Genomic DNA, 27,321 nt, shown 5'->3' on the forward strand with positions numbered 1-27,321 from the left:
CCCATTCCTCCTCTTTCCTCTGATGGATTTTTCAGAGTTGGAGAAAAAAAGATGGCGTTACTTCAGAAGCAATTTGATCTACCTACGGAGTCATGTGCTTTGGCTTTCAGCTCTTCCTTTCAGGACTTCAATGACCCCTTTCATGGGGGGGAAAAACCCCACCTTGGTGCATTACGTGAATATTGCGTGTGTTACATTTCCAGGATAACGAACCTTTTCAGGATTAAGTTAAAGCACTCTCTTTGAGGCACCGGCGGGCATGCCGGTTTGCTTCATATCTCATCAGCAAGACAACCGGACTGCGGGACGTGGCTGAGCAGCAGCAAGCGAGTAGCAAACACTGGAGTAGTCCCATCTACCCTGGCCAGGCTCCTGCTGGGGAACGGCACAGGGGAAAACGAGGAACGGGAAGCTGAAGGGTTACAATGAGGAAGGCGAAGACGGTAAGGCTGCAGCACAGGAGATAAGGACTTGGAAAATGAAAGTACGGGGCCTGAAACATCCCTGGGACCACAACCGTCACATCCTCTGCGGTGTGAGGGGGGAAGAAAAACACTCCGTGCTTCCAGCTGCTCAGTACGTGAAAAGACAGAGGGGTCTCTGGAGAAAAGGCTACAGAATTAGCAGTGGGTCTGGTGATGGCTAACCACGTTATACTGTGTGCTGCGCTTCTAATGAGCTGCATCATCTGCTCACTGTCGCTCCTCTGATTTTGAGGAGCTGTAGTGGTTCAAGAGGAAGGGAGCCCTGGGATAAGGGACATCACCTAGAAAATTGTGGGATTTTACACAGAAAACTGGAATTCAAGGCATAAAGGACAGAGGAATCACAGAGGGAAACGTGCGCAGATAAGTAAATATGATTAATGGGAAAAAAGATGATCTGGCGTTGTCGCAGAGCAAGAAGGTGGGCAGCGGGTAGCAGCTGGGTCTCGTGCTGCTTCGGAAAGAGGACTAGAAAGGGATGAGGATGAAGGCGCCTGCCTAAACCGTGTAACAGGCAGCGAGCCCGCCGGGAAAAGGTACGGAGGACGCCACGGGAGCAGGGGCAAGTGCAGCTGGTGGTGGGCAAGGAGAGGCCCAAGGGGAAAGGACCTTTTCAAAGGGAGTAAATCAAACAGGGGGTCGTTCAGTCACTTCTCATCTTTCATTGTGCTCCAAGGACTTTTCCAGATAAATAGTTTTCCAACTTTCTAAATGTTTCTTGCAATTTTAATAGCTTTAAGGTCAAAGCAGTGGACGGCATCAGACTGCTTAAAGTCAAGCACACGAACGCTGCAAATGACAAAACAAAGTGGAAGAGCATGAGAATGACAGATCATGATTATGACAACCATTTGGGACGTCTGGATTATCACGTGTGACGTCTGGGTACAACACAAAGCGGTTTTTCTATTCACTTATTTAAAGCCATCTGGGTTTTTTCCCTGTATTCTCCGAAAATCTTTCATCTGCTCTCAGTTCCCGAGCTGACCCTTGTTGTCTGAGACATTCCCAAAAAAGCCCGCTCCTCCTCCCTCAGTGAAGAAACTAGCACAATTAATGTTTTTCCAAGGTTAAAAGTTTTGGGGTTTTTATGTATGTAGGCAGAAAGAGAGCACTCTCAGTAATACCACAATTGACTAAAATAAAGTACCAGCCGCTCAGTAGGTGAAAGGATGCTTGTGAGTAGTATTCAATCAAACAGGGGGGTTACAGACATCGTATCACAGTAGTACCCATGCTATGAAATAATTAGGGTATTTCCTAGCACAGAAAATCCCCCTCAACGCCGTTTGGGGCATCCGAAAAGTGCAGCTAATGCTAAAGGTTACGATTTGTGCTCAAGTTCTCGGATCTGCACGTTGCTGTGGCAAAACCTCATCTTTTGAATTCCTGATAACACGAAGCTTTTTCCAGAAGAAAATGCATAATACATGAAGTATTAAAAATGATAATTAGAACTTCTCAGATTTAAAGACTGTGCGAAGATATTGCATTAGATGCATGTGATATGTATGATTTGGATGATAGTGTCTGTCCTAAAAACTGGTGGCAAGGCCAGACATCGCTGGTATCGATGGGATTGTCAATACAGCGTGTCAAGGGTGTCTACATGCATGACGGGACTTAGATCATCAAATAGGAGGTAAAAGGCGGTCTGCAAAATTGAGAGATGCAAATACATTACCAATATTAGAACAGAAAGTGCAGGGAGCTAGGAAATACTTCTATCATCTGCTTCGCAAGCCTGAATTCAGAGTGAACCATCACCTGAATGACGGAGTGAATCAGGCTATCCAAATCTGGTTTTGATCTAACACCTGATTTTATATCAGCAAATAATATGTTGGTACTAGTGGAAATTATTTCCCATGTTCACTTGTGTATTTCAGAACAGGCTCCAGAGTTCAATCCTCCAAGAGACTGGTATTGCCAGTAAGCTGCCACCAACACCCAAAGCAGGGGGAAAGGAAAGCACTAAAATTCCCAGGAGAAGAACTAACAAGGAGAGAAAATCTCATTTTCTGATTTCCATTTACAGCCTAAAATAGCCCGTCTGCTGGGAGCAGCAGTTCTTTGGAAAAACAGTGATTATGAAGACCATGGTCTTATTTACTTTCTGCCAGTGTTGCAGCACACGATGTATACTCACAGGGTATTTTTAGTCACAGATTCTGCCAGGCAGAAACGCAGCGGAGTTAATCGCATGTAGTAAATTAAACAAAAGCAAAAAAGCTGGTAGGCTCGGGGGTGCCTGCAGCAGCTGAAAATTCTGTTACCCTTTCTAGGCAAACTTTGCCAAATTGCCTATGGGGAGGGGAAAGGCAAAGGGCGGGGGTGTTTTTTTCACCTGGATCAAACAACCTACGTATGTATCTGCAGTCAGGGCGAGAAATCTGTCGATATTCAGATTACAGTCAGAATGAAAGCTCTTTCGTGGTGAAATTGTTGAATTTTGTCCACCAACACCTCGGCTGCCCTCTGACAAGTACTCTGCGGGTGATGAGCTACTGATGCCCCGAGCTCCCGTCCCAGGCGCCGGTGGGTGATGCAGGAAGGGCTGCTAGAGCATAACCGGTGGGCCAAACGTTTTCCCGTGGTGGGCCGGCATTACCATCCAAAAGACGTTTCAAGCAGTCTTGAGTCTAACGTGAATTTCCTTCCAGCTTGGGAGGAAAGGTACAAAGGGCAGGGATTAAAGGTGGTTTCAGCACAGCTCAACTGGGTGCAGATATCCTCACCCTGCCTCCTAATGGGCTGATGAAATAGCTCCTGAAGATCATCTTCTGCACCACGTCCTTCCTTTGCTGGAGAGGTTGTCTAGAAAATTCTTGTGGAAATACACCTTTTTTTCATTGTTCCCTTCAGTGGACATGGCAACAGATCATCAGTCCCGGCAGCTTTCTCTCTAAAAACACAGAAATAGTAAAATTAATTTATAATCAACGGTTAGTGTCAAGATATAACAAGCTAACTCGGCTTGGTGTAACTAAGCCAAGAACATACAATAGAATTACGGCAATCAGCATTTATGGGAATGAACACATCACTGTTTTAAATGAAAGCCGTTCTTCCATTAGCTCAATGTAGCTTGTAAAATCTGTCACTGGCTAAAATCTGGAGTAATGTTAGATATCATTCACACAAAGACTGTGCTGTAATGCTTATTTACAGCATTAGCACGTTAAGTTTTTTGTGAAGTAAAGCAGTAGGGATCAAATGGACTCCCTCGCATCTGCGATGCCTTTGAAAGATGGCATGTGCCTGCTCAGGAATTAAATTAGGAATTAAAGATTGAACCAAGAATAAACGCCTAAGGAGTTAAGGAGATCTGAATGCTGAACTCGCATCCACCAGGCCACAGGCATAAACAGAACACGCTGTGGTCACCTCTACCCGCGGCAGCAGAGGACGCCGCCGGGATCCTGGTGCAGCATCCTGGAGGCTCTTGCCCAGATGGTGGCTGGCGTCCTCCCAGGGCAGGGGGAGGAGGAGACAAAAGGTGGTCTCAGGAGAGGGCTGCCCCAAGTGTGCTTTGTGTTCTTCCAAGAGGAACGTCAGTTACCGATCGTTTTCTTGCCGCGGACTGAAAGATGGGCTGGCGGAGATGCAGTCTACACAAGACTCCACAACTCAAAGGCTGAAAAGATATGCTGAGTTTAAGACCGATTATGTGTCTCTGCTGGAAGGGCAAATCCTTTACTCTCTAATGGGAAGATGCAAAGAGGATTAAGGCAATATCCTTCCTCAGGCAGGTTTTGGTTTTTTTCTGGCAAGAGAGATCTTTCCTAATAAGTAACTGCTCTTTCTTATGAGCTAGCCATTGTCAGTGACCACGGGACTGCATGGACACAAAATAGATTCTGTCTGCCCAAAACAGCTCACAGACATTGAGTATCATTTCGTTTTCTTTACTGGGTAAAAGGAAGAAAATGGCTTTTAAATTAGATGTTGAACCCCTTCCAGAATTGCAATACAAGATACTGAATCAATCATTCTTCGTACAGTTACCTCCTACTCCACAAGCTCCTACTACCATAAAAATTGGTTGTTGCCAACCGAGCTGCCTGAATAATTTGCAGTTTCATATTTGTTAGAGGAATTTTTCCTCTTCCTCTTTTCATTATTAGTCCACAAGCGGATTGATTTTTCTTGATTTATTTTTTTTTTCCAAAAACATGTGCTGTAATCACTCTACAAGTAATTCTCGCCATAAATTATTTGTGAGCAATTTGTTGCGAGAAGTCTTCCACCATGTGCCCTAATTCCATTCGTTCTGTATGAACTTGCATCACGTGGTGCCTGTTTCTGTGAACACAACATCAAAAGAGCCGGCTCTGAGCGTTCTCCCTGAGAACAATCCCACTTCTGAACATCGAAAACTCACATAGAAAGCACGTTTTATTGAAAATTATTGATTTAGGGATGCGTATTCACTGAGATGCTTGCAGTTTACATACAACTGTATTTTTCACACTAATTAGAAGATAGTTTTTCCAAGCCTAAAGAGAACGTTATTTTACCCACTTCACAACTCGAATCTGCTCCTCGCCACAGCGTTTGTCTCATCCCGATTCATTGCAATTTCTGTCTCACAAAACGTCCCTTGTGGGAGATGAGGCTTTCAACAGCATATAAAGTGGTTGGGTTCCAAATTACAACTGAAATGACGCACAATTTCACCGTTTAAAAATTACTGAATTCCCAGAAATAATTATGGGATTTTCCTGGTTATTGTTGCGTCTTAATGAAAAATAGGACTGTATCAAAACACTAGCAGAAGAGTCTGATCCCAACCCTGCTGGAGCCGGTGGAAAACCTCCCTTTCTCAATTATCTAGAGGGAGGAAACTGCCCTTCTCGGACTGTAAAATACCATCTTTTCAGATAAAAGTTTAAAAGAATGATTGCACTGTTCGGAGGGATTTGGGTACTCTACCACGTGTCGTCTTAAAAGGAAAAGTATTAGAATGACTCCGCAATACTGAAAAGGAGCTGAAAGTCAACTCGAGCACCGAGTGCCATCGTACACCAGAGCGAGAATTTCAAATCCAAGTCTTGCAGTTGGCCTTAAATGTTTGCTTCGAAGATGTTTATAAAATATAGGCCTTGGCTCTTGTTGGTATGCGGTGGAAATACCGTGCTGCTATTTTAGATAATGTAAACAGTTGCTGCAACTATCACCCAGGCATTTTATAATCTTAAGTAGGAGAAATGGAAAAGTCACGAAATTCGTGGATGACGATGTCTGCGATTGTAACTGGGACACGTACGGGTGTCTCTTCCCTTGTCCCTTACACAGGGTCCACTCTGTGAAAATATGAAAAACAATTTATAAAAAAATCCGCATAGAGATGCCGAAGAATGCAAGTGAAAAACCAACGAATGGGTTTTTTTGCAACTACAAATATTGCAAAGGGAAGTTATATTTTGTTCTCAAACCAGCTTCTTCTGAAATTATTTTTAAATTTGTCAGTGCGGAAAAGACTTAGTGCACCGCATTGATGTTCTTCAGCCGTGTCGTCTGAGGTGGACTGAAATTTTAACTCTTGGTGCTCATAAATAACTCTTGGGATAATTTAGTCTGCTTCGTTTAGTCTGCTACAGAAATAAGTTGTTGATGCCGAGCATCAAAGTTCCCTGAACCCAACTTTCGAACAACCGGTTTAGGCTTGTCTACCAACCTGGGCGCCGAATCCAGCCCAGCCGCGGGGACGGGAGAGCCCCAGGCTCTGCGGGAGCTTCCGCACGGAGCCGCCACCTCCTTCCCAACGTCAGCGGAGCCGGGGCGGCCGATACGAACCGCGAATGCGCTGGCTGTAACGCAGAGAGGAAAATCACCACGAGACATCCAAACGAGTATATTGTGTTAATTTGCATCTCATTTTTTTGTGATGTAGCCCTACGCAGCCAACATAGTAACTGGAAATTCATACAGCGCCATTCGTGCCCCGTCATGTCACACTGCTGGCCTTACTGAGCAAGAATTTTTTTTTTAACACTACACTCATAAATCAAGTCCCTCAAGACAGGAAAATTATTATGAAGCTGAACAATAACGCTTACACTGAGAAGAGCTCAGTACTTTTTCTTCCACCTGGAGCAGAATAGGGAGCTCTTAGATTGTTTTCTCGTATGCCAAAGCGAAATTTTACATCTCCAGCAACAGCAAATAAATCCATGTTTCTGTTACGTACTTTGCCAGTGCAGTGCTGTATCCACTCTCTCTAAAAGTCACTATTTTCTCCTCGGAACGGGCAATACCGCGTGCAGCAGTTTAAAGGCTGATACCATCCTTTTAGAGAAGTGGCACAGCAACTCCTGAACCAAGTGATACGTACGGTATTCCTCTTCCTACTAGACGGGGGTCTCAAACATAATTTTAGATTTACTTATAGTTTATGCTGAATCATGTAAAATGTGACTAACTCCGCAACGTGGCATATTCCTTTGCACTTTTCACCATTAGCTGGTATTTTTCTTTCCCTTTTTTTTTCCCTGCATTACGCAATATCACATCTGGTATGCTGATCCTAATGGAGTTTTAAGGCACAGAAATGGTGATGTGCCGGTACACAGGTTTTTAAAACTGAGGAGGAAGAGAGATTCTTTCCATGTATTCTTTTACCTGTAATTATTAGAGACCTACAATATTATACATGAGAGGGAAAAGGTTGCTACGCTAAAAAAAAAAAGCCCTGGCCTGCCTTATTTTGAATCTGCATATTCAGGTCCATTTATATCACTGAAAGGGCAGCAATCCGAAATAGAAATAACTTGAGCTCAGAAAGCAAGGCTGCCACCCTGAGTAGCCAGAAACCACGGTGCTCATTGCAATAACAGCACCCTGTGCGGACTCATGTGCGATTGCATACCTGTGGCTCGCTTCCACCTACAACAGAATGAAATACTTTGTTAAGCTCCTGTGCTCTGCTTCGCTGGCCCAAGCCATGTGAAATCACACAAAATAAAGTACACCGCACGCTCGGTGCTCTTATTCTGCAGAGCAGGTATAATCTCTGTAATTATACCACAACCGCATGGCAAATGCCATGTAAATACATAGCAATTGCGTGTTCCTGCAGCTTACTTGTTAATTAGGCATTGTTACTAACAAGTTCAAAGATAAATTATCGTCAGCGCTTGCAGCTTTAGGTGCTTGCAAAACTCCTCGGCTGTGCAATAATGGCATTCACGCTATTAAATGCTTGCTTTTTGTTGGGTTTCCCGTTGGAATGGGGAAGGGAAACAGCCCACCCCTCACGCCCAAAGACCTACAGCTTCCGTGCGTTATTTCTTACTCCTACAGCAGAGGTACGCTATGATGACACGACGAAATAGCAGAACATAAAGATGTCCCTGCTCGCGGCGGGGGGGGTTGGACTAGATGACCTTTAAAAGTCCCTCCCAACCCAACACATTCTGTGAGTCTACAACACTTCTACCAATAAATAAGGAAATCTGGACGAATTAACAACAACAACAAAAATCATTTCCATTAATAAATCGCTTTCCAAATTCCATTTAGTAATCCTCCTAAGCAAATGCTGTATTTACAGTCACTGGTACTTACATGCCATAGAACTAACGCTGTTTTCCTCACCCAATATTTAATCTTGCACGGGATAAAAATTAGAGGAAAACCTCATTTCACTGATGTCACCAGCAAAACTCCTACTGATTTCAGCAAGGGCAGAGCTCTACCCAGACAGCTTACTTGTAAATGGATTCTTGAGATAGCTTATATTATATTATGTCAGAACCATAGCACCCCGTAAGGCCATTTCATACTTCACGTTAGCTCTTCTACGAGCTGCACTGCAGTATTTTAGACTACAACTTATAATTTTTTAAAGGTATTTTAATGGTCTTCAATAAAGCAAAATTAGCCTCTCTATAAACATTCCTCTTCTCCAAAGCGAAGCTTCCTTTTAAGTTACGACTCCGTAATGGCTTGGGCAGCCGTTTATACCAACTTTTACAACCTGCGTTGGACCGGGTTTTTTTCAGTTTCATTATTTTCATATCGATTTTCAATCTGAAAGGTGATGCTGATGCTTCTGACCTTTTTTTTTTTTCCCGATTGTAGTTGTTGAGCTATTTCTTCTAAAAAAAATGACTAGCGTTTATTGCAAGGAAATGCAAATGTTAGTATTGCAGAATTAGTATTAGCAGCATAAAAATAGCCAGCTGTTTTTAGCCGTTACTTATAAAAATCTGAAGTACGGACTAAAAACCCGCTGTAATTGGCCGTGCATAAATGGGGATGAAAAGGGCCACCCTAAGGAGGGAGGTGACACGCTGGGGACGAAGCAGGGGAGGGAGAGAAGACGGACACAAGGAGAGGGCGGTGTTGGTGGCACTGATGGTTGACACCCTTGGCCCCCGCCACCGCGTCTGTGCGCCAGACAGGAAAGCACGCATCTTTTGACAGGGTTTTGAGGAAGATTCGGAGATAGCTTTGTGGATGAAAGGACTTCTCAGCCACAGAGAAAATGATGGAATTATTACCCGTTGGCAGGACGGGTCGGTCATTTCCTAGTGAAAGAGATGGCAGGGGGAGGTGGGCCGAGGAGGGCAGTGGGGAAGCAAAGAGAGCAACTTACTTGAAATGCCAGAGTAGCAGAAAACGACAGGAGGCTGAAGAGACCGGTAAGGATGCAAAGCCATAAATTAGATAAAATTGTTTCACTTTATCGTTCTGATGGCACTGGTCAAGCCCAGAAAGCAGGAATGTGTATGTGAGCCATAAGATCATCAGAGCCTGGCTCAAAGCTTTAATTTTCAGCTGGGATAGAAAAGGATGTATCTTAAATGCCATTTCTGCCATGGAGAAATAACTGTTCAGATACAGTTTGCCCGGGCTGACCCATAGAGTAACCTCTGCAGAAGAAGAGACAGTGGAGGGGAATGACAAAAACCCAATGTGATCATGCTGTTCATAGAAACTGGGAAATAAATTGCTGGGACGAGCTTGGAAGGGACTCTAAACCCCCCTGTTTTAAGATACTGACCTTGAACAGATAACTAGACCTTCATGAAGAACTGCCAGAGACGTGGGCCGAAGTTGTGGGTTGGACAGAAGCCCGTCCAGGAATGATAGGAGAATTCAGGTTTGTGGTAGAGGCTCCTTAATGACCAAGTGTGGAGGAAGCAGGGAGGGAGAGCAGGAGAGCTTACAGGGAGGTAGGGAAAGGAGGAGGAGGATGTTCCAGTCTGTTTTGAAAGAGCTAATAGAAAGGAGAGAGTCTCATGTACAAAAGGAAGACTGCACTTCAGCAGAACAATAGCTGGCAATGCTCAAGGCAGATTTTAAGCTTAAAGACAAACGTAAGGGAAGGGACAAGACCTGCCTTACAGGAGCCGTAATGGGATTAGATCATTGCAGCAACGCATGACGTGTTGGGAGTATTTTATTGTCCGCCGTGCCCTTTAATTGAGAGTGTAATACAGGCAATAATTTCTAAAACAAAGTATATTCTTATTGAAGATCCTTGGCTCTTTAGTGGGATGATTGCTGGACTTAGTGGGTTTATTTTCATGTAACGTACATTGACTTTAAATAAAAGTGAGATGTATGTTTCCAGGACTGTAAAACTGGCAATATAATTAAAGCTCATTAGCCCAGCTGCTGAAGCTGATAGTGTCTTTGAAGATTTGAAGATGGTATCCTTGTTCAGATGGAATTACCTTGTTTTCCTTCACTCATTTCACTCCCTCCTCAATCCTAACCTGGAGCCTGAAGGAACATTTCTAGGTTCTCCTAGAAAATAAACATCTTCCTAAGACAAAGTGAGTGCACATGATCTTTCTTCACTCCTAGGGTCTGATCTTGTTCTTCCTGAGATCTGCAGTGAGATTCCTGCTGTCTTCAGTGGTACCAGGCATGGTTCAACCAGGCCAGATGTAACCTTGAAATTCTCCTAATGAAAAAGGCGCTAAGTGTACCGAACGGGGGAGATGATACTCATTAATAACTATTTAGGAGAACACGGTTCCCTTGAAAGGCTAATTATTTTGAGTTACCCATTTCAAAAAAAAAAAAAGACTAATCAATGAGAGAACAAATTAAAAATGAAAATCTCTCATAAAAACAGACAGCAGAATCCTGCATTCAAGAGGACAGTCACCAATTAAAAGAAATGTCAACAACTCAAGTGGCAGCAACTTCAAAAGGGAAATCTTTTCCTTATTTTCATATGCATTCTTCATAAGCAACATCAAGAAGTGTAACATGCTAATAGCTAATAACACTCAGAATAAGATTCACTAATTTACTAACTGAATAATTTAATGCATATCAAAGGAATGATTTTCTCATTTCATTCTTTTTTTAGATCTAACACTAAGCTGGGCATTATCAAGTAGATGAAACTGCAGATTACAAGTCACCACTGACATAGTCATTTTAAAATTGAGTTTGGTTTTTTCTGCTGGATGTCTCTTTTGGGTTTAAGGAATCACGCACATACCTTTTTTCCTCCTTATAATTCACATTTCAAAAAACAAATCAGGAAGATACCTTTGTGGACGTGTGGTGTTTTGCTAAATGCAGAGTGTTTTGCAGAGACAGATCTGTTACGATGGTAAACATTGACAACGTTGGGGACTGCGGAGAGGTCGCGCCATCCACCTGTCCCAGGTAAGCCAGTAACGCGGCGGTTGGGAGATGCTCCTGAGGTTCAGGAGCTCGGGCTGAAGCAAGGATGGGGCACGGATGACCGGCGCGCTGCAGAGGGCCCCTGGCTGTCCTGGCACGGAGGACTCTCCCTCCTGCCTCCTGGGAATGGTGAGAGGGCGGTTTGATTTCAACACAGAACAAAAGACAAATGCCGCGGGTTTCGTTTTAATGGCAAAAGAGCTTTTGTATGCTCCAAAATGCTAGACTAGGTATTGAAAAATGTAGGAAGTCCACATGGTAAGAACCATTCCTTGTTGAACGTGATTTTTAGAAGCCTATTTACAGAATTCTACTAAATTTAAACAATGTTTTTGCTTTGCTACTATTGCACACTGTGTAGCCCACTACCATCTGCTAAAACACTTCAAGAATAGGTTACCAGTTAAGGTACCAAACAGAAAAGCGGCTCTTCCTTCAGTTTGTGTGTTGCAGTCAGAAAGCTCACCCAGAGAGACTCCAGACTGAAAGATGGCCACCAGCGTCTCAACATCTGTTTGGCAGCCGGAGGGAAGCAGAGTACTTCAGGGCCAACACCAGGGCTGATATCGTTTACCATCTTCACTCATGACCTGGATGATGATATAGAGCACAGACACAACACATCTGAAGATGACACTATATTAGGGTGGAGTCATTGAAGTGCCGCACATTAACTTGTGTGGAGGGACCTTCAGGAACTGAAGCCAGCAGAAATCCCATCGAGTTTAACAAGCTGTACAAAGTCCCACACCTTGGGCAGAATAATGACATGTGCCAGGACGGGCTGGGAACTGTCTGGCTGAGCAGAAGCCCCCCTGGAGAGGACTTGGAGGTTACAGTGGATGTCAGGTCAAACGTGAGCAAATGGTGTGCTCATTGCAGATAGGGCAAACGGTACGTTGGCCTACTTTTGAAGAAGGGTGGCCAACAGATTGAGGAAACTCATTATCCCTGTCTCCTCAAAGCCAGTAATGTCACACCAGGAATATTGTGTCTGGCTTTGCGCCCTCCAGGCCAGGAGGACGTTCAGAATTGGGAAGAGAAGGTAGCAGAGGCCTACCAGGATGGTCAGGGACATAGGGCATGTGCTTCAGGTGATGGAGGAGGCTGTGGCTTTTCAATCGGGTGGAGAGGGTGCTAAGGGGTCCTCTAATAGCAAGCTCCAACTGTGTGAACTGGAGTCGGAAAGAAGATGGGGCCAAGCTCTTTTTGGGAGCGACAGATGGTATAGTGGAGGGCCATGGCCACACGTTGTAGCCTGGGGGGGTTCAGACTGGACATTAGGAAGAACTTCACTGGGAGGATGCTGCAGTACTGTAAGAGGTCACTCAGAGGTGAACACTCAAGATTTGGCGAGGTAAAATCACAGCAGACCTGATCCAGTATTGGTGACAGTCCTGCTTTGAGTGGAAGGTGGGAGCTGATCTAGGGGTCTCTTCCAACCAATATTTCAATGATGCAACTCAGATTTAAGGCGGCGGTGTTGTCAAAATCTTACCTTCATGTTAAAATCAACTAAATTAAAAGTTCACTCATTAGTAAATAGGAAGATACACCTCCTCAGATGGCTTGTTTCCTCATGGCAAACTCTTCACCAACGGGGCACGCTACTGCAGTGGGCCACGCGTTCATCTTGCTTTCCTCTCCTGATATCCCAACAGCAAACAGAATGTTTCTGTGATGCCCCTTTAACAGGGAAGGACAGACTCTTGGAACCAATGGCTTTGTGGCAGATGGAGCGACATTTGCAATTGGGAAAAACACTCTGATGCTGCCAAAATATTAACAAGGGGCTTCCTCAGAAATATTCTGCCACAGTCATTGATACATGTAAATTCCCCATGTAAATACGACTTCTTCCAAGGAAAAAGGTATCGTTCAGCAGGTTTTCTGAGGACAAGGACCTCTCTGCACTGATTTTTTTTTTTTTTCTCTCTTGCACAACACCTCGCGCTGCAACACCTCGCGGGTGCTACGCATGGTAACTGCGACGGAGACAGCAGCGAGCAGGGTTGGCTGGGGGCAGGCTGTCCAACGCTCCCCGCTCGGCGGGGCTGGGCAGGGGACAGGCTTGGCAGCAAGGGCGCGTTGTCAAATCCAACAGGGAATGGGTTCTTTTGGGGTGTTTTTTTTTTGCATAATGTATCCCCCTCTGTGAATGCCCGTGTGCCTTACGCGGCGAGAAAAGCAACAAGAATTTCCTGAGGTCCCTTTATACCACCCATTATTTTGCATAGCTTTATAATGTCTTTTATTAATTTCCTTTTAAAAATAAACTCTCTTATTCCTTTCAAATTCTGCATATATGCAACATCAAAGCATTTCAGTGAATTTTTCATTCCATTTCCATGCTAGCTCTCTGGTGCTGGAGTCAGACATGTTGGGGCAGTACTGCAAGCAGTAAAGATGCCCAGCTTCTCTGACGCTACCACAGTTCGCACTGCTGTAAGTACTTCTCAGTGGGGAAACTGAGCCTCAAATACCAAAAAAACCCCTTCCTGTGATGACCTAGAAGAGGGTGATTGGACCAGCATGCTTTTTCCTTAAAGATATAGGGAAAAGAAAGCCGTTGTCCCTCTACCGAGAAAGATCTGAGATTTATTTTTAACTTCAAACTTTTCCATGCATCGTGAAAAAAGATGAATAATTCTATTTTCATTTAGGAGGAGATTACAAGAGAGAGAAATAGCCTGATACATTTTAGATTAGAGATCCTTCATTGAGAACAGAGGCTGTCAGAGTGTGGTGTCCCCTGCCAAAGAAAATCTTTTCCCCAATACTGTCAGCTGGGCCCAATTCTCCACCAAAGATATTTTCAAGAATTTTTGTGCTAAACTGAGAGTTCTCCAACATGACACTTCTGGGAATTTAGATTACTCTCCCTCTGTCAATACTGGGATTAAGAAGCCGTGAAGGTAGTCTGCATCATAGCGATATTATATATAATGGTTGCTCTGAAATGGGAAAGTATCACACATCCGTGTTTTCATTCTCCAGCTTGAGACATACCTTTAGGAAGTCAGTTTGTGATGACATGTTTGGGCAAACCATGCCTTATCTGCACGCTTTTTTTCATGTACCGTCCTGATCTGGTAACTTGAATGCCATAACCAGAAAGCTATGTTAATTGTACATGTTTTTATGTTGGCGTAGTCCAAAACATATTCCTCAAAAAATATCAGACGCGCAAAGTCTGCTTGCCTGTTTGAGAAGCCAGAGATGTTCCGTCTCTGCTAGAGGAATCACATGGATTTTTTGTAACGACAAGAATCTCCAACCGGGATAATCTTAGCCTCATGGATATTACATATTTCTGTTTCTTAAAAATAAAACCCACTAAGTATATGAACTGGTACTGTAAACACAAGCACAAGCAAAAGAGCTCTACTGTTGCTGGACTCCTCCTCCCACTCAATTTCGGCAGTCAGCAAAAATACTTATTCAGGATTAAGTTACAGTAAAGAATTGTTGACCCTGGTGTAACTGAGAGCAAAGACACAGTCGAGTCAGTGGGGTTTGCTTCAGCTTGCGACATTTCACATAAAGCCTCCAAATTTGTTTGGATCATAAAAATGAAAGCATATAGAAAATATTTGTTAAAACCAAAAATGCAGAGAGTCTACACAAGCTTCTCCAGAAAGTAATTTTTATGGAAATGCTCACAGCTGAGTTAGCATTATTTGCTTCTAATTTGGGCTTCATTCTAAATACTGTACGTTAACAAACTTAGGCCACTTAATGCCAAGTGCTTTACACGTTTCTCTTTAATTAAATTTCTCCAAAGAATCACATTACATAAGCATTTGCCAGCACCAAAAGCACACTCTCAGAGATGCTGGGTAAAATCCAGGCACCCCTCTGCAGTAACCAGTAAAATTCCCATTGATCTCCTTGCAGACAAGACTCTGCTCTCTAGGTCTTTGCTATATACGGGTAATAACAATTTTTCTTGTTACTTATGTATTAAGTTCTTTGATACCCTATTCTAAGAAACGTAGATCTTAATGAGGTCCACGCTGTCATCTACCATCTCTGTTACTAGATAAAAATAAACGTTACTTCAGAGTTCAATAATGTCTAGTTTCGAGTATGCTTGTAATTGCTGGAATATGCAACAGATGCCAGTTTAGATAAACTTCTAGCCTGTGGATGGAGGCAGGCATTTGCTCTAATCATCTGCAATTTTACTACCAAATCTGAGAGCAGAACTGCCTGTACTGAGCCCTGGGAGAAACGTGAACCATTAGCATTTAGGGATTCTCTTAACCGTACAGTGGTATGTTCAGTAATAAGTTATAGGTGATTAGGACATGGAAGTGGCATAAAAATTAAGAAGATTTTAAGTAATCTTCAGGACCATTAACGTAAGACCAGGCGTAACAATTTACCTTTATTTAATTATGAGATGTTTCTCAGCCATGTGAAACACGCTGCGGTGGGCTACATTTAAACCAGTTCCATCATTCCTCCTCTTGCACAGTTCTCTGCAGCAATTTTCTCCTCCATAACTCGGCCACGCGGGGCTGTAGGGTTTGATGTTTGAGTTCTGGTGCAAAAGAAAAAGCTAAATTAGGGAATTAGGGCTGCTCTAGGGCTGGTCGGAAAGGGAAAGAGGAGGAGCAGCCAGAGACGGTACCCACTGCTCTGCGGGACTGCGTCGTCTCGCAGCTGCAGAAACGGCAGAGGTTGTCTGTGCGCTGCTCAGCTACTTCAGTGCAAAGTCACTTTCCTAATTGATATTTTTTTCAAAGTTACTAAGATGTTACCTAGTTACCAGCTAGTCACAGCCTGGTAACCGATTTTTATTTACGACGAGGTAAGTGACCCTAAATAAATCAGCCTGGGTGACACTGAAGCTGTCCAACTGTAAACCAGGATGAGACTCCGCAGGAAATTTATTTGAAGTGTTCAGACCAAAACTGCGGTATGAAATTAATTAGGATTAGTCTTGACAGCACTAATTCAATTTAAAATATGCTTAACTGGTTTAAAAATAAAACTTCAGATTCCCTCTGACTGCAACCCAGTCCTGAAGCTATTTAAGCCTGCCTCGCCTATCCCGGGCCTGATTTTCTGATTTGGTTGTAAGATTGCTATTAATAGACCAGAAGTGGGGTAAAAAAAAAAAAAAAAAAAGGGAAAAAAAAGTGAGATTACCTAAATCTGCATAGACCTGTCATTGTCATTTGTTTATTTGCTTGCTTCGTTTTAGAGAAGCGCTGTTAGAAGTTTAGTTTTCTGCCAGGGATTAATCTTTCCCTTTTGTGACTCTGGACCATCCATCCCTCCCCGCCTCCCCCCCCCCCGATTCTGGCGCGGGGTTGCTAAGCGACATGTTCTTCTCTTCTGTACTTTAGCAGAGAGGAACAGATCAAAGACACCCACAGTCCTGAATTATTTTATAAATGAATTTAAAGAGACACTCTCCCGTGCTGTATTATGTAGAGGGAGATCAAAAGTTGCTCCATATACTGAGAGTATCTGGAGAATTAAACTGACGTCTTCTGGAAAATAAAAACGCTCTCATTACTGAGAACTATGTAATATATACCTTTTTTTTTTTTTCTTTTTCAGAACTAGACTATGAATTTATGCTAATTAATGTTTCTAGTTTTATGGCAGTCAAGACATTGAACGCAGGCCAGGCTGCATGTTTGTACAACTTTGAGAAGTAAGGTTTTCTGTCATCAAGTGACAAGCTTGCTGGTTTTTTAACTCTTTTCATCTCTTGCAGAGGAGTTGCCATTGTTCAAAAATATTCCACTCTCTAAATTTTAAATGCTTTCCTGACTTACACTAAAGGCGAGAAAATCACAGGGTAAATTTCAAGTGATACATCCTTAAAAGAATAAATGAAAATGAGAAAGTAATCTGTGTAAATAAGGCAAAAAACCCCAACCCTAAGACACCAATATCTCAGACCTTTCTGAAAAGAATGAAAAGCAAATGTGAATGATCTTTAATTAAAAAATCTGGGAATACGTAAGTTTAAACGTTACCTCTTACCAGACCAGCACTTATTCTGGCATCAGCTCAGGTCTGCTGTTCTGCACGGGCTGTCAGATTTGGAAGAGCAGACTGGCAGTTAAGGCAAGCGTTTCCTGAAACAGAAAAGGGAGGAATTATTTGCCATCGGATCTACCCAGTTTCAAACACCCTCAACGTTGTAAAAGGGGAAAAAAAACCCAGCACTTAGTAACAAAGTGCAAGAATTTTTCCAGACTTTCATTGGCAAAGCCACAGTCGCTGCAGAACCTTAGGAGAAGGGAGCGGAACACAACCGATGTGCTTAAAGCTCAACCCGCGCCAGCGACAGATCAGTTACGTGGAAAGCCAAACTCCCGGGTCAAACGACTGCAAAAAAAAAAAAAACAACAAAAAAAACACGCCTTGAAAACTGCATGCAAAATTCTTCCCGCCTGCAAATCTTGTTGTTTTGTAACCAGCCGCCTCCTCTGCCTAAACAAATGTCTCCTTTAAAGCAGTTTTAGGGGCTTGTTCACGCCAACAGGTGCTCACGCAACTACAGGCAGAAAAAATCGCTGGCTCCAGGTGTGGGGCGCCCGGAGAGGAGCCCGCGAGCCGGCCGGCGGGGCAGAGCTCCCTCCTCGCCCCCGGCCTCCGCCTGCAAGCCCACCTAAAACCGAGGGTAGATTAGCGAAACCTAATACACTCCAGGACTGTAAAGGGATTAACCCCATATAAATCTTCACCGAAAAAAAAAATAAAAAAAAAATCAGCGATAGTATTTATTTACAGGCATTTTATTTTCCAATGAAAAAACAAGCCGCCTTTTTTTCCTGCACCAGTACAAGTCTCTCCAAAATTCTAATTGCTTGGATTTAGCATTTAAAATCCACTGTACTACAGTTAACCTATATTCTCATAAAAGCACGTATTTTAGAAAAGGGCTTAGACAGATTTTCCATTTCATTGCTACATATCTATTACACGGGCAAGATGTGTGCTTTGCTCTCACTGATACAGTGTTTTAGGTATAAACATCTTGACCACCACTATGTTGTCAGTGGTTAGCAGATTTGGTGTGTTTTGGCTGAATTTCTGAAGGGGAAAACTGTGACTTGCACTCCAAATATTTTTTCTGGAGAATGGATTCCTCAACAGACTATGGGCATCTTGTACAAAATACAAGCAAACATTTGGAAAGGAATTTAATGCTTCTGGCGGGTACTGACTTGCCAGCCTTGGAAACCGGAATGCCCGTGAGTGGCAGCACCGGCGGGGCTGGGCTCCCCGTGCTCCGCAGCCCGGCCGGGCTCCCCATCGCCCACCGCTCCTCCCACACGCCCGCATGGCCGGGGCAGAAAGAACCTCCGCAGCCAACAGGCACCCAGCGTGTTCACATCTGACTTTCTGGTGAGCTTATTTAGAATCATGGAATGGTTTGGTTTGGAAGGGACCTTAAGGACCATCCAGTGCCACCCCCTGCCCTGGGCAGGGACACCTCCCACCAGCCCAGGTTGCTCCAAGCCCCGTCCAACCTGGCCTTGAACCCCTCCAGGGATGGGGCATTGACCACCTCTCTGGGCAACCTGGACCAGGGGCTCACCGCCCTCACAGCAAAGAATTTCTTCCTCAGATCTCATCTAAATCTCCCCTCTTTCAGTTTAAAATCGTTCCCCCTCATCCCATGGCTCCCCTCCCTGCTCCAGAGTCCCTCCCCAGCTTTCCTGGAGCCCCTTTAGGGACTGGAAGGGGCTCCAAGGTCTCCCCGGAGCCTTCTCTTCTCCATCCTGCCCACACTTTGTTCAGAGATTCAGTCCAATCGAGCTAGTATTTAAGGTAAAACGTTCTGAAGCAGAGATGTCATACGAAATTTAGTTAATATTTATTACCAGTATATTTTTTTAATATTTGTAGGATTTCATGAATGTAAGTACTTTCGAATCACTGCTCTTCTGCCCCTATTTCCAGGACGCTGCAGAAAGCTCTGCGGCAGCTGGATGACAGATGTGAGCAGCCAGGGCAGAGCTGGGGCCTACCAACAGGAGATGACGCTTTGGGCACGTGGGAGGGCGTTGCAGGCCATTGAGAACGTTAATAATGTTACTTCACCTTTTACTGTGCTGTGCCTGCTTAAAGCGCCGAATAGACTACTAGTAATTAGTGATCTGGATGTTTCTGAAATGACCAGCGGTATCATTTAAATTGTCATTAAAATACAATTAGCCGCCCTTTGAACTGAGCGCTGTAGTTCACAGCAGTCTAATTGGTGGCTCACGGGCCAGATCTGGACAACAGGAGGACTGTGTCTGCTTTTCCTCTTCCCTAACGGCCCCAGCCCAAGGATCCTCATCCCAGGAGAGCCGGCTGTGCCCACGGGACAGACACGGAGAGCCATTATGCGCTGGGAAAAGGCAACGGCACAAAGTAGCCCTTGTGTCCAGCCCACTGCTCTGATTTTTGTAGAGCTCATTTCAGCCTGCGTGCGGATTCAAGCAGGCACGGCCCCACAACTTTATACTTTGCAATTCAAATCAATTTGATTTCTCTCTCTCTCTCTCTCTTTTTTTTTTTTTAAAACTTGACTTTTAGAGTACAGCTCCGGGCAGCCAGAGTCGCTGGGATGAAATAAGGGCAGTACATGGCAAGACAAATAACTGAGCTACCTACATCTCCAGCCAAGGCGCTGGTAGACCATGCTGGCGTGTGTTTGGGTACGATGAAGAATTTACTTACTGCAGCAGACTGAAAGTGAAGGTCTGGCTTGGATGGTGTTCCCAAACCTGGCATCCATATCCCGCATTTAGGTAGCTAAATCTGTCACTTACATGCTTTAGATACATGTGTTAATTGCACAAATGCCAACAAAAATGACATGTTTTTAAAGTGTTAGAAGTGTAAATAGCTGCTCTTCTGAAATGGCCACAGTGTATATTTTTAGCTCCTACGTACTCTTGCAAATGCATCATATTTGTTGTAGCATCTAGCTATAATAACGTTATTAGTATCTGTTTGTAATACTATTGATGCTCCTGCAAAAAGCGCTGTAGAATATACTTTAAATACTGGCTTTTTGTACGTCTCACACAACTATTCATTAATACCACGGGAACAGCGTGCTACTGTTCCAGGTTTTGTGAGAACCAGCGCTATTGCTCTCCACCAGCTCCTGTCGCCTGCTTCGCAATGCCTTTATTTATGCTTTTGCTCTTGAAAATTCAAATTTTAGAACTTAAAAATTTTCATGCTTTTGTTTTTTAAAAATAATTAAAGGCGGCGAATGGACCTGATGTAATCTGTATACTGTGTGTCACGGCTAAGTATCCAGTGCTGTGAAAGCCCTGCTTGTTCTCTGAAAGGAGGAATTCTTTCAGCCGGCGTCACTTGCCCCCTCCGCTGCGAGGCCGCTTTTCCCATACACTCGGAGGACTCGCTGCCAGTCATTTTCTTGCCCTAAAAGTTTGCTGGAGCAACACTGTCATTTACCCAGTGTTTGCACAGGGCCCAGCTCCTAACGGGTTGACCTCTAAGTACCATCAAGGTACTTGCAGGTGTGGCGGTGGCTCTACTAAAGCACGATGGCTTTTTAACCATCTTTTCTTTGGGTCGGTCTTTGGACTACGTATTCCTTCATCTTAATGTGGGCTTCACAGCAGGCTTTCGGAGAACTTCTTTTCTCTTCCTCTGCCATTCATGTAGCAAGCGGCGCTTTCAGATACGTCCTGTCTACAAAGGATTTCAATGTTGGCCTGGTGTGTTTTACTAGTATTTGAATGGCCTAAAGAACTTATTTGGGAAGCGGCAGATGCCTTCAGGAAAAGAGAAAAAAAATACACCCAAAAAGGATATTAACGGGTGAACTGTCCCAAGAAAATAGAAAAAAAGTGCAACTCAACAGTGGTTGCCAACAAGCAGGCTTGTAACACCCGCCCAGGAAGACAACGGAGCTCCTCGTGATCCCATTTTTGGGTTGTTACGCCGTCACCCCCCCTCTCTGCATTCACCGTGCTACACAAGAAACACACATTGTTGCCCAGTTCATTCAAATACAATACACTTCCTAAATCTGCCTTTTTTTTTTTTTCAAAAACACATGACTCGATGATCTTGAAGATCCCTTCCAACCTAGACAATTCTGTGATTCTATTCTGTGAAAAATATGTATTGTTTTCAGGAGGACCAAGAGACCAGGTACTCGAAAGCGTGATGCGGGGTTTGTCATAGCCCCAGCTCTTAGAAGAGGTGCCCCAGGGGAGCTGGTGGTGACTGGTTTGCGTAGGTAATAGTTAACGATACTAAAATAATAGTCTGGCTGCTGGATAACGGAGAACACACCAAAACACAGGCCAACAACCCTAACGGGGAAAGTATTACAAGAAGCTCACAACAAAATTAAGCTGCCAAGCGAAATTCCCAAATAATATGAAGACACTGAAAAAAAGAGTCTTTGTTCCACCACTGGTGTCTTTCTGGGCTTCTGCCCCAGTGTCAACCATCTGGATTAGCCTCTTCTCCATGGGATGAAAACACTCTGAGTACGCAAGAATTCAGGAGGATTTAGCCATTTTGGGAAAGACTGACATTTCTTAAATAACTGAATGCAACTAACGAAGGGCCTAACGAGGAAATCTCTGATGAATTAATCAAGAATCAATAGCAGTTTCCCCGGATAGTATAAAGGCGGACGCATGAAATAAAACAGTTTACCACAAAATGGCTTTTGACTAAGAGTGAAAAATGCAATGAGGAAGAACACGCTTCGGATAAAACTACATTCTGTTAAGGTAAATTAAAAAAGAAATGCCAGTAGGAGGGGAAAAAAATGAAAAAGACTTCTTCCTGTATGGCCGCCACTAGCGCATATTTGCATGGGGCAAGCGCAAGGAGAGCAGACTTCCTCAGCGCCAGAACAGCACCCGTATCTTAGATGGACTTCTTGAAGAAGTAGGATTTGCTGCCAACTCTCACAAAACATTAAAGGTCCATTATTAGGCCAGCTGATAAGAGAGAATGAAAAAAAAAACCCAACAAAAAAATCAGTGGACTGCAGCTTCTTGTGCATCTCTTACAGTCTTTGGTAACAGTCCTCAGAGTTAAACCAGTGGCTTGAGCTAAAAGAGTCAGAGAGCTTGAGAAAGGCACAAACTCTACGTGGCCGATACAAGAACAGCCCTGAAAAGCAAACTAAGACGCTGCAAAGCGGTCAGTCACCAAAGTTCACAGCGGCCAGTGAGAAAGCGCGGAATATTCTACTCCCAAGCACCAGTCTCCTGCCGAAGTTCCATGCTGTAGCAAAACCGAGTGGATCCATATGCAGCCAACGGAAAAGCCTTGATACCAGCGGAAAGATGCGTGTTGTATTCACCAGGTATCAGCGCAACTCCTTTCTCAAAATTTGAAGTTAGGGTGGAAGTTCAATTTTAAATAGAGTTGCAATGTTAGAGCGGAGGAATGCTCAGTGGGTGAGGGCAGATCAGCTGAAACTAAAAATTTCAGCAAAGTCTTCTCCAAAGAGAAAGTTTTACAAAAGAAACCGTGAGAACTGGTATTACCCAGTTGGTGCTGGAAGGGTAATATTCCTTCTTGTAGACTAAGAGAAAACTTAACTGTTAGTAATAAATCTGTTTAAGCTGACCAATCGCCTATGGGTTTCTGCAACCTTAATTCTTGCTGAAAGCTGAAAAATGAAGAAGTGCCAGAAATAGACTGAAACTCCTCTAAGAGCCGATGCTGATGGAGAGACTGATAAGCATTTAAATGGCTCAGCTAAGTGTCGCCCATATGCACATTCTTCTGTCCTAAGGGGCAAATGTTCCATCATAGGTTCCATAAATACTTGAAAAAAGTTATTGTATGCTAAAGCAAGGTGGTGTTTGTAGATATTTTGGAAGGCTATAGAGTGATACCTGAGCATGGGAATCCTTCAGCTGTATACATATTGCGTGATTGTATATGGTTTTATTGCACCAACCTAAGATACAAGAATCACAGAATCATCATAGGAAGGGATGTCTCGCCTGGTGCCAAATACCGTGAAACAAAACTAGAGCAAGACTACAACGAGTGACAAATTTGGTCCCCAAATTTTTTTTAAGCCTAAGTAATTTTTCTTCAATTTCTACTATTTTAGACTAAGTGGCAGGCGTGCCTATAACTTAAAAAAAAAACCCCAAGCCAAGCAAACAAAAGGAAATCACTTGAGATAACATACATACTGAGAATGAAGGCAAGTCAACCCACAGACGTGTCCCGGTACAATTTTGCCGGTTTTATATAAATCGCATGAAGATTCTGCAAACTTCTGTAAGCAAAATTTTTCATAAGCAGGTATGCAAGCAATACACCGTGAGGGCAACACGGGTCAGTTTTATTGCTGTGTGCTATTTACCGCTCTGGATGACAGGAAAGGGAAACAGGGCAGCTAACAGCAGAATGTTAACATTTATTGGATGTTTTATTTGCAGATGTCTGCATTTAAGTTTAGTACCGAAATAATAAGAGACATATTTCACTTTGAGCACTGACATAACAACATAGAAAAGTATCTTGCCCACAGGACGAGCCCACGGCCGCTCGCAGATCCAGCAGCGAGGAAAAGAGCTGGGAGCTTTTCTCCCAGCAGCAACAACTGGGAGGTTCTGGGGCCGCAGCTCCGCGTTGAGACACTCCGAGGTGAGAAAGGAGGAGAAATATTAAGGGAAATCATGTAAATCAGGTGTTTCCCATGGATAATACATGTATCAATTATTGCAAGGCAAATGTACCTATTGAGGTTACTGTGGATAGCCTATGCCACAGCTTATGTCCGTATTCATCTCACGGTGGGACCGAGTTTCGTTAACAGAGGAATCAAGACTAAAATGATAACATTCATCTCTATGTTCTTGCCCTGACATGGTTATTCATTAAGAGTTCTTCTAACGACTGTTCAGTTCCTTCCTTCTAGGGAGCCACTCCTAATTCTCCTCTATTCAGGTTGGATGGTGAGTCACTGACTTTAATATTAATCTGTATTAACCCTTCCCTTACACAGCCAACATCTGGTGAGAGTGAAACGTGGTGTGCCAGTGCTTGAGACAGCAAGTTCTTCAATGCTTTTTCCTCCATTGTGCCATTTTCCTATATGCAGATAACCCGATGATTCCTGCGGGCTTTCTGCCGCTGGTGGATGAAAAAAATACCCTGTTTGTCTTCATGCCTTTGGTTAATTGCTCTTTAAGTCTATCTTAGTCTACCCGTCTTCCAGGGTAATTTTGCTTTCCATAAATTACACTTCTTTTCTGTTGCCTTCTTGTCTGGCCAACGTTTTTAGCCGCAGCAAAACAGCTATTTGTGTCAAATAACTTCTTGAAGCACCTTGTTTCCCCTTCTGCTTTTCCTCTCTCTTCTCCTTTGGGGAGGGAGGGCCATGTTTGTGGATGGCCACGTGAGCCCGGCAGCACTCGCTTCTGCCCTGTCTACCTCCCTCCATGGCAAGCGTCAGGACGTTAAGCTGCTGGCGGACGCTTTTGGCTAGTTTTCCTTTTTAACAACAACAAAACAAACAAAAACCCCCCACCAAGTAAATTTAGGAGATATTTTATTTCTACATTCCTAAGACTATTGAACCGAAATATCTTATGAGGGAATCCATGACTGAAGTATTGAATTCTTCTTGAATCAGCTATTGCTCATTTCTTAAGACTAATTAGAGAATGGCCTGTCCTGTTTTTGATCAAACTTTGTATTCTGGTTAGAGCATTGAACAGACGTAGGTAAGTCTGATCACCTGCTTTTTATGCACTTCTTGTATGGCCGTACTGTTCGTATGACCAAATTTTGGTGTGTTTTGGGATATCTGGAATTCTGAAGTTCTTTCTCCTTGATCCTCTTTCCTTGTATTAGCACAGTTGGTCTATTACCGTGTTTTGTGTGCCTTTTTGCGTGTCAAAGTTTTCTACAGTGTTTTATTACTTTAAAGTTACCATAACATGTGCTTGCTCTGAAAGGGAAAATCTGGGAGGTCTAAGAGAAAAGGAGTTTGGAAGAGATATGACTATTTACTTAGGAAACCACGCTCTCAGATTATTACAAAAACAGATTTCTAGGAAGAAACATGTATTCCTCATCGACTGTTTCCATAGCTTTTTCAGCATTCTTTATTTCGCCGTCCTTATGCTGTACCAGACGGCCTTGGATACAAGCATCCACGGAGCAGCCTTGCGCTAGCGCTGCCTGCGAGGGAACCGTCCCACTCCCTGAGAAACAGCCATTCCCCGCCGGGAATATTTACCGGAGGTGCCAATCCAGCCGGGCTGAAATCTCATTAACAAGATGGGTTTTTTTTCCTGATTAATAAAATATTAACGTGACTATACAGCGTGCGCGGCCTGACATTTTCTTGACACCTGCACAGCACAGAACTACTCGGACACTTATGTTAATATTTCCGTGACAAACTTCTGAAGCTGGGGCACAGTCCTAACCTTGGCCTTTTAAAAAATTATTTCGTCCGGCTGAGACTGAAGAAGGATAATTCCTCACAGTCCGTGGGGAAAAGAACGGGATTTCCCCCCCAATAGTTTGTCTTTCTGCTCATTTACCGGTTGAGCTAACCTGCGGGCGGCAGGCCTCATGGCCCGAGCAGCCACCTCAGACCTATTCAAGGCGGGAAAGGCCATCACGCACAGCTGAAGTTCTACCGGCAGCAGTAAAACGCTGAGCTACGGGCCAGGCAAGGCTGCCCTGTAATTATTATTTGTAAATAACGGCCGTTTCCTCTCAGGAGGGAGCCGCCCGTGAGCGGAGCCGCCGGGGCAGCCCGAGGCGGGAGCCGGGCAGCGGGGAGGGCCGGGCCCCGCCGCCCTGACGGACGGAGATCCCCGAGCCGCGGGGCAACAGGTGCCCCCCGGGGCGCCGCTTCCCCTGCTCGGCCTCGCGGGGCGGAGGGGGAAGGCCACCGCCCGGCCCGCCGAGATGGCGGGCGGCGCGGGGGCAGCACGATGGCCGGGCCCGGCCATCGTGCTGCCCCCGCGCCGCCCGCCATCTCGGCGGGCCGGGCCCTGCCTGCGGGTCTCCCCCCGCCTCCCTCCCGCCGCCACTCCCCCGCCTCCCCCCGAGCCCCCTCCCCTTCCCCGCCACCCGCTTCCGCCCGCCCTCCCGCGCATGCTTGGGTTATGCAACGGCGGCGGCGGGCGGGCTGCGCGGGCCGCGCCGCCCCAGTGCCGCAGGGCAGGGCAGGGCAAGGCAGCGCGGGGGGCCCCGAGGGCGGCGGGCACCGGGCCGGCGGCGGCGCTGGGGCCGCGCTCCCGCCCTCCCCCGGCGGCCGTGTGCGCGCCCCGCGCCGCCTGTGAGTGGCAGCGGCGGCCGCCGCCAAGTCCCGCCTGTTCCGCTCTCCCTGCCGCAGGCGGCGGCGGCGGCGGGTTGGCTTCCTGCGCGCTGTGCCGCTCCCCCTCCCCCCGGCAGTCGGAGCCGCAGCGGCAGCAGCCCGGATCCCCGAGCCATGGCTCTGTGAGAGCAGCACATGGCGGCCGCAGCAGCCATGAGCCCCCCACTAATCCATACAACTCCCCCCTGAACGGCCACCGACGGCAGCCAGCGCTCCCACCCGGCTCCACCGCTCCCACCGCCCACCCGCAACTACAGCCGCCGCCGCGCCGCCCGGCCCGAGCCCAGACCCCGCCGCCGCCGCTGCCGCCGCCGCCGGGCCCCCGCTCGCCCGCCCGCCGCCGCCGCCCGGTCCTCACCATGGGAGTGCAGGGTTTCCAGGACTACATCGAGAAGCACTGCCCCAGCGCCGTGGTGCCCGTCGAGCTGCAGAAGCTGGCGCGGGGCAGCCTCGTGGGTGGGGGCCGCCAGCGGCCCCCCCAGACCCCGCTGCGCCTCCTCATCGACGCCGACAACTGCCTGCACCGGCTCTACGGCGGCTTCTACACGGACTGGGTGAGCGGCGGGCAATGGAACCACATGCTGGGCTACCTGGCGGCCCTGGCCAAGGCCTGCTTCAACGGCAACATCGAGCTCTTCGTCTTCTTCAACGGCGCCCTGGAGAAGGCCCGGCTCCACGAGTGGGTGAAGCGCCAGGGCAACGAGCGCCAGACGGCGCAGCAGATCGTCAGCCACGTCCAGAACAAGGGCACCCCGCCGCCCAAGGTCTGGTTCCTGCCGCCCGTCTGCATGGCGCACTGCATCCGCCTGGCCCTCATCCGCTTCCACATCAAGGTGAGGAGGCGACGGG

General features: G+C 45.5%; 1 protein-coding gene and 2 long non-coding RNA genes across 13 annotated transcripts in view; 2 read left to right on the forward strand and 1 right to left on the reverse strand.

Annotated features, from left to right (window-relative positions):
- Nucleotides 1–546: 546 nt before the first annotated feature.
- On the reverse strand, nucleotides 547–26,969 carry LOC134521394 (uncharacterized). 9 transcript variants are annotated; one of them, XR_010072739.1, is made up of 10 exons: nucleotides 23,321–23,407; nucleotides 20,592–20,914; nucleotides 17,141–17,242; nucleotides 15,530–15,687; nucleotides 11,608–11,731; nucleotides 11,004–11,261; nucleotides 9,496–9,697; nucleotides 6,166–6,298; nucleotides 3,873–5,791; nucleotides 547–3,390 (listed from the first exon to the last, which is right to left on the reverse strand). It is a non-coding gene; the product is annotated as an uncharacterized LOC134521394 (long non-coding RNA). The 9 variants fall into 9 exon arrangements; XR_010072740.1 differs by lacking the exon at nucleotides 11,004–11,261; XR_010072736.1 differs by lacking the exon at nucleotides 9,496–9,697.
- LOC134521396 (uncharacterized) lies at nucleotides 10,985–20,255 on the forward strand. The gene is made up of 3 exons (XR_010072745.1): nucleotides 10,985–11,123; nucleotides 13,497–13,586; nucleotides 19,698–20,255. It is a non-coding gene; the product is annotated as an uncharacterized LOC134521396 (long non-coding RNA).
- Nucleotides 26,488–27,321, forward strand: part of FAM120A (family with sequence similarity 120 member A) — a 63,091-nt gene continuing 62,257 nt past the window's right edge. For all 3 annotated transcript variants that reach the window (XM_063347818.1, XM_063347816.1, XM_063347817.1), the window contains exon 1: nucleotides 26,488–27,305. In XM_063347818.1, the coding sequence (XP_063203888.1) occupies nucleotides 26,832–27,305 (474 nt within the window). In that variant the 5' untranslated portion in view covers nucleotides 26,488–26,831. The remainder of the gene's footprint in view (nucleotides 27,306–27,321) is intronic.

The sequence above is a fragment of the Chroicocephalus ridibundus genome, chromosome 10 (assembly GCF_963924245.1).
Source record: "Chroicocephalus ridibundus chromosome 10, bChrRid1.1, whole genome shotgun sequence".
Taxonomy (NCBI): domain Eukaryota; kingdom Metazoa; phylum Chordata; class Aves; order Charadriiformes; family Laridae; genus Chroicocephalus; species Chroicocephalus ridibundus.